Raw genomic sequence first — 9747 nt, 5'->3', positions numbered from 1 at the left:
CCACCAGACTCTGACCCTTGGCAACATCGTCTCCACCCGCACCTACGAGAAGGCGACATAGACGCCGTCCTCAGCTCCCCTGCCCGTCACCCAGTGCTGCATTCACCTCCCACACCACCTCTGTCCTTGCCCCACACCAGGCTCGGCTTGCCCTGGTCTTGGAGCCCGCTGCCCCCGCCAGGGCTGCATACTGCCCCTGTCCCCATCGCCTCGTGGGGCTGCTTGGGGCTTGGGTGGTGGTTTCCTGGTTTGTTTTTTTTATTAATAATGGGAAAACCCATGTGAAAAAATAATAAAGCCCATGTTGTTACAAGTCTGTGATGGGTTTAATTGGAAAAAGGCTTTTCAGGCACATGCTCACCCGTAGCGTTGAGCCACACTGGTGTCAGCCAGGCTGTGGGGAGGAGCGTGGGGGATAAATCAGCCCAGACACCCTGGCAGCGATGGGGTAAATGACCAGCGATCCCAGTAGCCCATCCCAGCTGCTTCTCCGACCTGTGGAAATAAGAGAGGTCATTATGGTTAGAAATGTGCTTTTCCAGGGGGAATATTAGTTTGCTCCCACTGCAGCTCTGCCACCGATCGTCCAGGATCCAGGCACGCTCCATCCCAGCCAGAGCCATCTTTCCGCCACCAGTGCAGGCGGGTGCTCTCTGCCACAGCATCAGCCGATGCTGCACACCCGGCGGCCTCCAGCCGGCAATCAAGGTCACCAGCACATCATGACGGGGTTTGGGAAGGCAACTGGCCCAAAACAAGGGACCCAGCCATGAGGAGCTGGGGCAAGAAGCACGGGAAAGGATGAAGCACAGGGAGAAGGTGCAGACTGCCTTCCGCAACCCCACGTCCTCCTCCTGCCACGCCAACGGGCAACCGCCAGCCCCGCTCTTGCCTCCCCATAGAGCCAGAGGCGACAGAATTGACTCAGCTCCCCCCATTCGGCACGCCTGCCCCGGCAGGGATGAGCACCTCCCAGCAGACTTCCCCTGCGGTCACCGCAGCTCCAGCGCGGGACAGCCCGGCCCTGCGCCATCCCTTCCCCCTGACCTTCAGCGCCAGTTACAAGATTTATGCTCCAGTTGCTCCTTACCAGAAGGCACCAGACTTCTTATAGGGGTCACCTTGTCACATACCCCCTTCCCACGCCAGGGAACCTCTGAAAGCAGCCAGGACTTTCAAAAAAAACCCCTTTAATGAGGTTCTCATCCCCTTCCACACAGCCAGCCCAATTTTTTCACTGCCCAGGATGAAGCGTGGAGCGTATAAAAGACAAGACCCAGTACAAAGTACAATTGGAGATTGGAGATTTATTTTCCATCATTTACCATGGCGGCAAACACACCACAGTTAATGTTTACTTAAAATATCTCCACTTCCCCCATTTACTTCTTACTCTTCCCCTCCCAATGTTTGCAGACAAAATGAGTGAGGCCAGGGGAGGGTTTGTACCAAAGCCAAGCAGCTCTGCACTGTTCCCAGCTGGGAGGACGCAGCCCCATCGCAGGGCCCAGCAACAGCCACCCCTGTCCCCGAGCGCTGTGTGGGGATGGGCAGGGAGAGGGCGGCTGCGCAGCTCCACCTTTCACACGCAACTGGATGGGGGCTGATGTCACGCAGGCTCGGTGCAGCTGGCCGCACTGGCCCGGCGAGCCGCCGAGCGCTGGCAGCTTACCCAGCAAAACAAGAGGCTACAGGACGGGAGAGGTGCCGACAAAGGGGTATAATTAACCAGTTCTGGCAGGAGTGCCTAACGATGGGAGAAAACGGCAGCTCACGCCTGAGGTAACAGGGGACAACTTGCATCAAAGTCAACACCTGTAACACCGCACGCCGAGTGTTACTTTTAGGAGAAGGAAACTCCTTGTCCCTGGAGCGAGGGGCACACCGATTCAGTGCTGCTCGCTCCTCGTGGTGTGCACCAGGGACGCACGGTGCCGGTACCCCTGCCTGCCTGCCCGCTCAATCCCGGGGCTTCTTCTTATGCTTCTTTTTCTTCTTCTTCTTCTGAGCCTTGCTGGGCTTCCCTGAATGCTTGGTCCTCTTGCTGGCTGGCTGAGCCCCATCACTGTCCGAGTCCGAGCTGTCCGAATCCGACTCAGAGGACTGCTTATTCTTGTGCTTCTTTTTCTTCTTCTTCTCCTAGTGAATGAAGGAAAACAAATAAAAAGCCTTGTATGTGGGAAAACTGTCACTTGTGCTCACCAGGGCAGTGAGACACTTTCTGTAATGAGTGCCTCACGAGCTGTGACAGGGGCGAGACTGTTCCTACACGGAAAGTGCACACAGCTTCTGCCCCAGGGAGTCAGGATTTAACTACCGCTGTCAGTCCACAGCCGTCAGAGCAGGGGGGGTACCAAAATGTAAATCCAAGACTGAAAACTGTTAGTCACAATCACAAGGAGAGAGTCCTTGCCATCGCTCCACGGTCAGAGCTTACTCCATTATTTATCAATAGAGGTTGGCAGGATGAAGCCTTTTTGCCAACAAAATGGGTTTCTGTAATAGCCAGCTGGACACGAGTGCCACCCCTGCACCCCCACAACATCATCAGCCCACAGACTGCCAGGAAATGAGCGCCGATGCACTTGAGCACTCGGGACAACACACCCTTCTCCTTGCAGGAAAGCCCAAGCCCAAGAAATGCCAGTCAGAGTTTCTTGCAGCTCTCCCTGGAGGGGAGCTGGGATGAGGAAAGCGGCATTTTGCAAGCAGCAACTCTTTGCATCATCTCCAAGCAGATTGCACACCCTCCTGCTCTTGCAGCTTCCCACCCTCTCCCCCCGGAGGCAGCATCCAGGCGCAGCACCGAGGCCCCTGGGCTGTGTTTCTGCAAGGCCCTGAAGCAAAAGCTGCACAGAGCTCAAGGCCTGACATTTAGATGCAGAATAAGAACAGTTGGTGCTGGAATAAGGCTTGTAAGGAACTTTGAAATGGATCTAAACCCTCAATTTTGCAGCATCTAACTACCAAGCAGAGATTACCCTGAGATCAGTACCATGGTACACCTTCCACTGGAATCGCATCAGGCAGAGCCTCCCAAAGCAGATGAAGACTATTTAATGATGCAGTATAGCAATTTGTATGTATTTAATTAGAAAAGAATACAGGGGAGAGGATCTGACCTGCCTGTGCTGGCAGCACACACAGCCCAGCTGCCGGCCCTGCTCTGCCCATTGCTTCATCCAATTCCAGCAAGGAGCAGGAGGAGAAATGCTGATGGCAGCTCTCGGGAGCCAGCCATGCCCTTCGAGCGCCAGGGCAGCCTAAGGGCTCGGTAAACCACTGTCCTACGGCAGAGCGGGCCAGCACTGGAGGCAGGCTGGTGCCAACCCAAGTGGTCCTGGTGCCAGGAACACAAGAGGCTCAGAAGGCGTCAGCCAGCGTGGTCAGCTTTTGTGCACAAATAAACACGCAAATGTGATCCCAGCACAACTCACCATTCTAACTCCCTGAATACCCACAAAATTAGTGTGTAGACCCACCCTCAGAACAAGATGGAAGGTGGTTTGGTGTTTGTTTTTTTTTTTTTTTTTTTTTTTTTTTTTTTTTTTGAAGATGCTTTGAAAAAAAGAAATGAGGCAAAAACGAGGTATTTTCACTAACACCCTTTGGTTCTGGGAAGTAAAGGAAAGCAGCATGCAGGGGAGTGGACCCCTCAAAATAATTATATTAAGCGTATGCAAAGTATTAAAAAGCTCTCTGTCCAGGTCCAGTAACACTGGCCTCCAACGATCCACCAGTTTCTTCCATGGCCACATCAACATCGAAGAGAGACCTTCCTGGGCAAAGGGCTATCATGAATTTTCATTCTACTGAACGACAAACAGAGGAGGGAAGGAAGCAAAGAGGGTTTCACGAAGCGGAGATGGGCCAGCAAGGCAACCCAAGCGTGTGCGGTTGCCTGCGACAGACACCACCAGTGAGAAATGCAACCCAGCAAGCAAAGCTTGCTGCTTTGACTAAGCTGGTTTTTAAGCATTTTTGCTTAGTGAGCTGCACCTTCCCGGGTAACCTACGTGTACTCACTGCTCTGGAACGGGTGCACCCGTAAGACTGGGCACAATCTTCCTCAAACTTGCTGCAAACCAGCATCCTATTCTCTTCCATAATTTAACTACACAGCCAGGTGCCAGAGATACACGGACGACCGCTAGCTGCGCTAGATGAGGGGTTTTTATCCCAAAGTTGTAGCCCCTCCCCCTACACGTACTTTATCTTTACTAGATGTATCCCCTTTGGACTGGCATCATCCCGGGTTTGTAAAAGCATACCCCACAGCTGAGATGGCACAGCAACACTGCAGCTGGGGTCAAAGTGAGCTCTTGAAGCACAGCATGAGCAAGGAGCTGTGGCCATGGCACTGCCTCCTGTGCTGACCACCACCTCTGGAGGGCTGAGCTCTCCATTAGCAGCAGTAACGACCCTGCTGAGCCTGCGCCGATGGGTGGGAGAAGCCCAGGGCATTCACTTCAAGGCATCACTAGACCAGGAAAAAGAGTCTTGGTAAGCTAGAGACTTGCCAAACAAAAAGCCACGTTTTGCCCCACCACCGCCTTTAATCTGACAAGGTTGAACTGGCTTGTTCAGAGGGCGGCTGTGCACAGGCTTTGGGGAGCACCACAATGGGAGACAGACAGCGATCAAGTGACAGCCCCAAACATAACACACAAACGTGTTTTACATTCCACTATGGAAGGGAGTGTAACGAGAGAAGCCTGGAGCCCCCACGCCAACAGCTCTGCTTATTTTCTTTGCCAAGAGTGTCCCCAATGACCTCAAGGCCACCCTTGGACTTTCAGAGAGTTTTGCTGGGAGGGGTGTGCTGTAAGTCACCCTGCCCTGGCAGGGCTGTTAGTGCCATGCACTCATTTCACAAGGAAGCAGAAAGAAGCAGCAAGCCCAAGGGCACGCTTATGCCAGTCACAGGACCACAGGCAGGATGAGCCCTCAAGGAGGCTGTCCTCCTTGGCCAGCTGCTGTGGACACCCACAGCCACCCTAGAAGCTAAGCCAAGGGAGAGAAAATGAACGCAGGATTACATGAAGGGAATAGCGGCGATCAGCCACATATACACATGAGATACCTGTACAAAATCAGAATGACTAGTGTGGGCAAGTATTTCCACCTGCTCCAACACAACCAGGTGCAGCACAGGACTGGCCATGGGGGCTAAAGGTCTGAACCCAGCACTGACACCAGTTTTGTGGGGCCAGTGTGAGATACCCCCTCCTCTCATGGGCACCTGCAGGGCCTGCCTTAGGCCTGTTATACACCCACCCCAGGGAAAAGAACAACCCTGGCTGGAAATGGATTGGAAAGCATCCACATAAAGAAAACTTGCTTCACAGAAGGATGCCTGAAACATGGCAGCATGTGCATATTCACCCAGACAACTCCAAGCTACGAAACCAGCACTCATCTGTTCAAAACAAAAGCCAGAAGCAGCTGCTGAGCACAGCATGAAAAAAGAGGCAAGGCGGGGGAGAATCCCCTGCAGTAACTGACTTGTACATCCCGACTCTGCAACGTCTGCTGCAGGCTTGGAGGTGCTCGGGTTGCACTGAGGCAGGTGAGCAGGTTAAAACCAAGTCCACAGTCTATTTAGGGATACATCAACAGCAAGGGCACAGGGCTGCTGGTAGCCATCCAGTGCCACCCACAATCTTCCCCTGAAGGGCAAATTGTCTTAAAATTGCTTGGGGAAAAAGAAGAATGCGGAGAGCACAAAGAAGGATAGGTTCCCCCTCTTCTCCACAAGACATTTCTTCCATTAGCTTCAGCCACTTCCAGACAAGCACCGTTTCCATATGAAGTTTAATATACTGACTTATGGGAAGACAAGCTCAGACTCTCAACATTTCCTTGAAAAACAACATATTCTCCCATAAGCGTGAGGATACAAAAGGCCCAGCTAAAGACATCAAATTAGCATGGATTATGTGTCGTAGCACTAGATACAGGCTATCAATTAGGGACAGCAGAGGCAGGCAGCTAGTAGCTTATTTAATGTGAAACAGAACAACTCTTCTAGGAAGGTGGAAGAGCAAAGACAATGCATGGCTTGGAGCTGAACGTCAAACAAAGAGTCCTCTGGGACTCCAGGGAAGAGAGCAGAGGACCAAGCTGACGCCACACCTAGCAGACCCTTGGCAGGTATCAGTTTTTTGTAGCACCACAATAGCACTATGGTCATTGATGTCACCCAAAATTTGTCAGTCTTAAGTTCTTCTCTGGGACAATACCAGACTCACTACGAAGTCCCCTACCCACAGACAAAGGGCAGAAGCAAATTGTAACAGTCTTTAGAAGAGGAGGATGGTAAAGAGTTAAACTTTCTAGAGAAAGCAATGCAGCAAGGAGAATTTTCTCAAGCTTTTCCAGCCTTTGCACATGGTGAGAAAGTTTGACGAGACCTTAATAACTAAGAGTTTCATTCCAGAGCTTGGGAAACTGTCTCAGCATGTGAAGGCTGCAGACAGGACAGGATGTCACACCAGCCCCTTCAGGACTACAGGGGAAATAAAAGTACACACATAGACATTGTCCTGGCTGGAAAAAAAAACAAAAAGCAACCAAACCCTCAGTCTCCTTTTTTTGGGGGCTTCTAACAGCCAGACTGCTCACAGCAACACTTAAAAGTACTTTCAGTGCAGTAATGCAAGCATCACTACACAAGCACACGCTGGACTGCAAATACTGCAGGGAGCAAGCCAGCAATGGAAGAGCTTAACATTTTCTGTAGCAGGAGGCAGTGCTGCTGTAAAATCATTTCACACAAGCAGCAATCTTCTATTAAACCACAGATTTCTTTAAACTCCAGCATCCCGGTACCAGGAGACAAGCACTCTGCTGGTTACCAGTCAACTCACCATTGCGCAAGCGGGAGCGTTTCTCTAGTTTAGGTATTGGAGTGGGCGGTGCCAAAGCAAAGGCCAGATTTCTGCCTCCAGCGACAGCAGCGGAGCCCTGCCGCGCCCAGAGCTTCAAACTGGTCTCCAGAACCGATGGCTGCTGATGGATGAAGCTCATCTCAGTTCTCAGGCACACCCAGGCACTCCCCCAGAACTGCAAACACTACCTTTGTGTAAACATTTTGAGTGGATTTTGCCCAAGCAGACTCCCGGTGCAAAGATGCCGAGGGCCAACAAGTATGAACACCTGCACGTTACAGTTCCTTGCACGTCCTGTCCAATTTATGTAATGATTACAATTCTACCAAAACAGAACAAACTTGCTTCAAAATCTCTCATCTACAAAACCTGTGGGGAGCTGGCATGCAGAAGAGCAACAGGCTGGGCTACAGCCTGACAGTGCTGGTGCTCCTACTGCTCTAGTTTTTAAAAAGCTGGCACTAAGAGGTGACCACATTAGCACACAACGCTCCCTCCTGTCCTCTGTAAGGAAGGTTGCTCAGGGCTATGCTTTAACTCTGATACAATGGCTCATTCCTTCTAAAGGTATTTGATTTTGAGATAAGAAGGGAGTGTCCAGAGCTCTCCAAGAAGTTTAAATATTTTTCACCAGATCCTTTTGTGGAGTTATGGCCTCATTCAGAGACTTTATGTCTGTCCTTGTGAAAAATCAGAATGTATTTCCAGATATATGTCTTTCTGCATCTCCAGAGAGTGTCAGTAATCCCTCCAGGGTTTTTTTAATTATTAAAGAGAAAAAGAAAAAAAAATTCCACCACCCGGTGTAATTCCAAACAAGATTCATCATGTAAATCTAAAGATATTATTGCATGCCTTGTTTGAGGACCAGTCAGAATTACTCTGATGAGAAGAATCCTGCCTACGGCCATTAAATAAATACAGCAAAGTTTAGAAAAGCACAGATAAGGACAGTAAGAGAACAGCATAGTGTGTGAAAAGCTGTGCCTTTAGCCAACGCCACTTAAGAACTAGTAAAACAAGTACCAGTTACAAGTGAGAATGGACTAAGGCTTGATGAACTACAGGGCACTGAACAAACAACGATGAAGAACGTGTGGTTTTTGCATGAAGAGACAACATCTGCAAGCAGATTGTCTGGAAGTGTTTTACACGGTGGGAGAAAGAACAACAAAACCTGCTGAAAAACCACCACAGGTCACATTTCCAATGACCACTGCAAAACTACCCCAGGGATAAGTTAATCAAAGTATCTGAGCAGAAGATGGGACACTTTTGTAGAATTCAAATTAAAGAGGTTACTCCTAGTGTCGAAACAGCAGATCTTTTCTTGAAAGACAATCAAGAGAGAAGAATCAGAAGGGCTCATTTCTTCTCAGCACACCTCCCTCCCACGCAAGCTCAGCACGGGCATGCTGCCCTGTTCCCGTAGGAGCTCCTTCACCCTGCGACCCAACGAGTAAAAGTGAAAGGGATGCAGCCGCGTGCCTGCGCAGCTGCCAGCGACTCCTCAGATGATCTCCGGTACCTCTGCAGAGCGCTGCAACAGCAGCATCTCCGCTTTTCCCTCAAGTCACTGATTTTCTCAGGGCTTAGGAGAGGCAGGATAGTGCTCTCACGCAGAGTATTAACGGGGTAATCTGACACTAGAAAGGCTTGTGCCCACGGTCTCACCAGAAGCCTGTGTCAGTGCAGAGACCTGAAGCCTACAGCTGTCTCTTAATCCTGTAAATGTTGTGGGGCTCAGGCAGGAGAAAAGTGAGGAACCAAGGAACCATTGGGAAGGCAAAAGAAGAAAAAAAGGGGTGAGGACCCCAGAGTATCTCTGTAAGGAGACTACTCTCTGGGGAGAGAAAAGAGCACCCAGAAAATGCAAGGACCCATCAGATCAAGGAAATAGAAAATGTTGATCATGAACAACCAAAAGCATTAATACTATTGCTATGACACTAAAATGCTTGGTAGATAGCAGTTCTCTGACTGCTCATTTAAAAATGTAAGCTCTGCGTTTCTGTTACAAGTTGGAAGGGATGGGGTCAGCAAGGCAATCGTTAGTAGGTAGACTGAGCTATTTCTACTTTGTGTAATTCCCACTGGGGCTCCAGGCAAGCAGGGAAGCATACGGTGGCTCCCAGACACCATCACAGCAGGCATTCGAAACAACAAGGGAGCTATTCATTTCAAGGATCCCACATCCTGCTTCCAAAAAGCTCAAAGTTTTATTTTCCAGCACTGGAAAACATCTGAAAACTTTTGATCTACTCCTTGAGAAGGGAGGAAGATCAAAGGAACAAATATGATTTAAAAGGCAAGCTGTTAATTCACAGACACCCCCCGCCCCAAAAAAGTCAGTAACAAATTCAGGATGGTGACCCACACATCCTGTTAGTCTCAGCAGGCCAAGACTCCGCAGGGACTTCCCACCCCGGTGGATGGGCACTGATGGGATAACGAGCTATTCAGGCACCTCGTAGTGTAATTTTTCCCCCACAGCATTTAAATAGCAGTTACACAAGCCATTACCAGACAAACCATCATCACTGCTAGAGGGAAAAGAACCCAAGGCAGGAGAAGCCAGCCCTGCTGAGGTATTACCGGTGGCCTGCTCTCACACCGCTCCATGCCAAGAGAGAAGCCTAACGCTTGGAGTCTGGAAAGGTCAGAGTCGCAGTTAGCCTGGGATCTGAGAGAAGGCTGGGTTCAATCGCGTGCTTCTGAGATCAGAAGAAAAAGATGCCTGTGTGTATTTTCTATCGCAGCGTAACGATGCTCTGCAGACAAGTCCAAGACATTCTTGAATAAGAGCCTACATAGTAGGGAAGCAAAGCACATCTTGGGATGGAACCAGACAACAGGA

The 9747-nt window shown here is 50.2% G+C and overlaps 2 protein-coding genes across 3 annotated transcripts in view; one reads left to right on the top strand and one right to left on the bottom strand.

Moving 5' to 3' along the window:
• The window catches only part of FABP3 (fatty acid binding protein 3, muscle and heart (mammary-derived growth inhibitor)), a gene marked incomplete at its 5' end in the record, with an annotated part of 2648 nt that extends 2587 nt beyond the window's left edge, over nt 1-61 (top strand). Inside the window, one exon of the mRNA XM_010284207.1 lies at nt 8-61. Coding sequence (XP_010282509.1) covers nt 8-61 — 54 coding nt within the window. The remainder of the gene's footprint in view (nt 1-7) is intronic.
• Nucleotides 62-1959: 1898 nt separating this feature from the next.
• Nucleotides 1960-9747, bottom strand: part of ZCCHC17 (zinc finger, CCHC domain containing 17) — a 15270-nt gene continuing 7482 nt past the window's right edge. Inside the window, exon 7 of one of the 2 annotated variants that reach the window (XM_010284188.1) lies at nt 1960-2139. In XM_010284188.1, coding sequence (XP_010282490.1) covers nt 1960-2139 — 180 coding nt within the window. The remainder of the gene's footprint in view (nt 2140-9747) is intronic. The other variant, XM_010284196.1, reaches the window with a different exon arrangement.

Source organism: Phaethon lepturus, unplaced genomic scaffold (genome assembly GCF_000687285.1).
Source record: "Phaethon lepturus isolate BGI_N335 unplaced genomic scaffold, ASM68728v1 scaffold22150, whole genome shotgun sequence".
Lineage (NCBI taxonomy): Eukaryota > Metazoa > Chordata > Aves > Phaethontiformes > Phaethontidae > Phaethon > Phaethon lepturus.
This window is presented reverse-complemented; position numbering and strand designations above follow the sequence as displayed.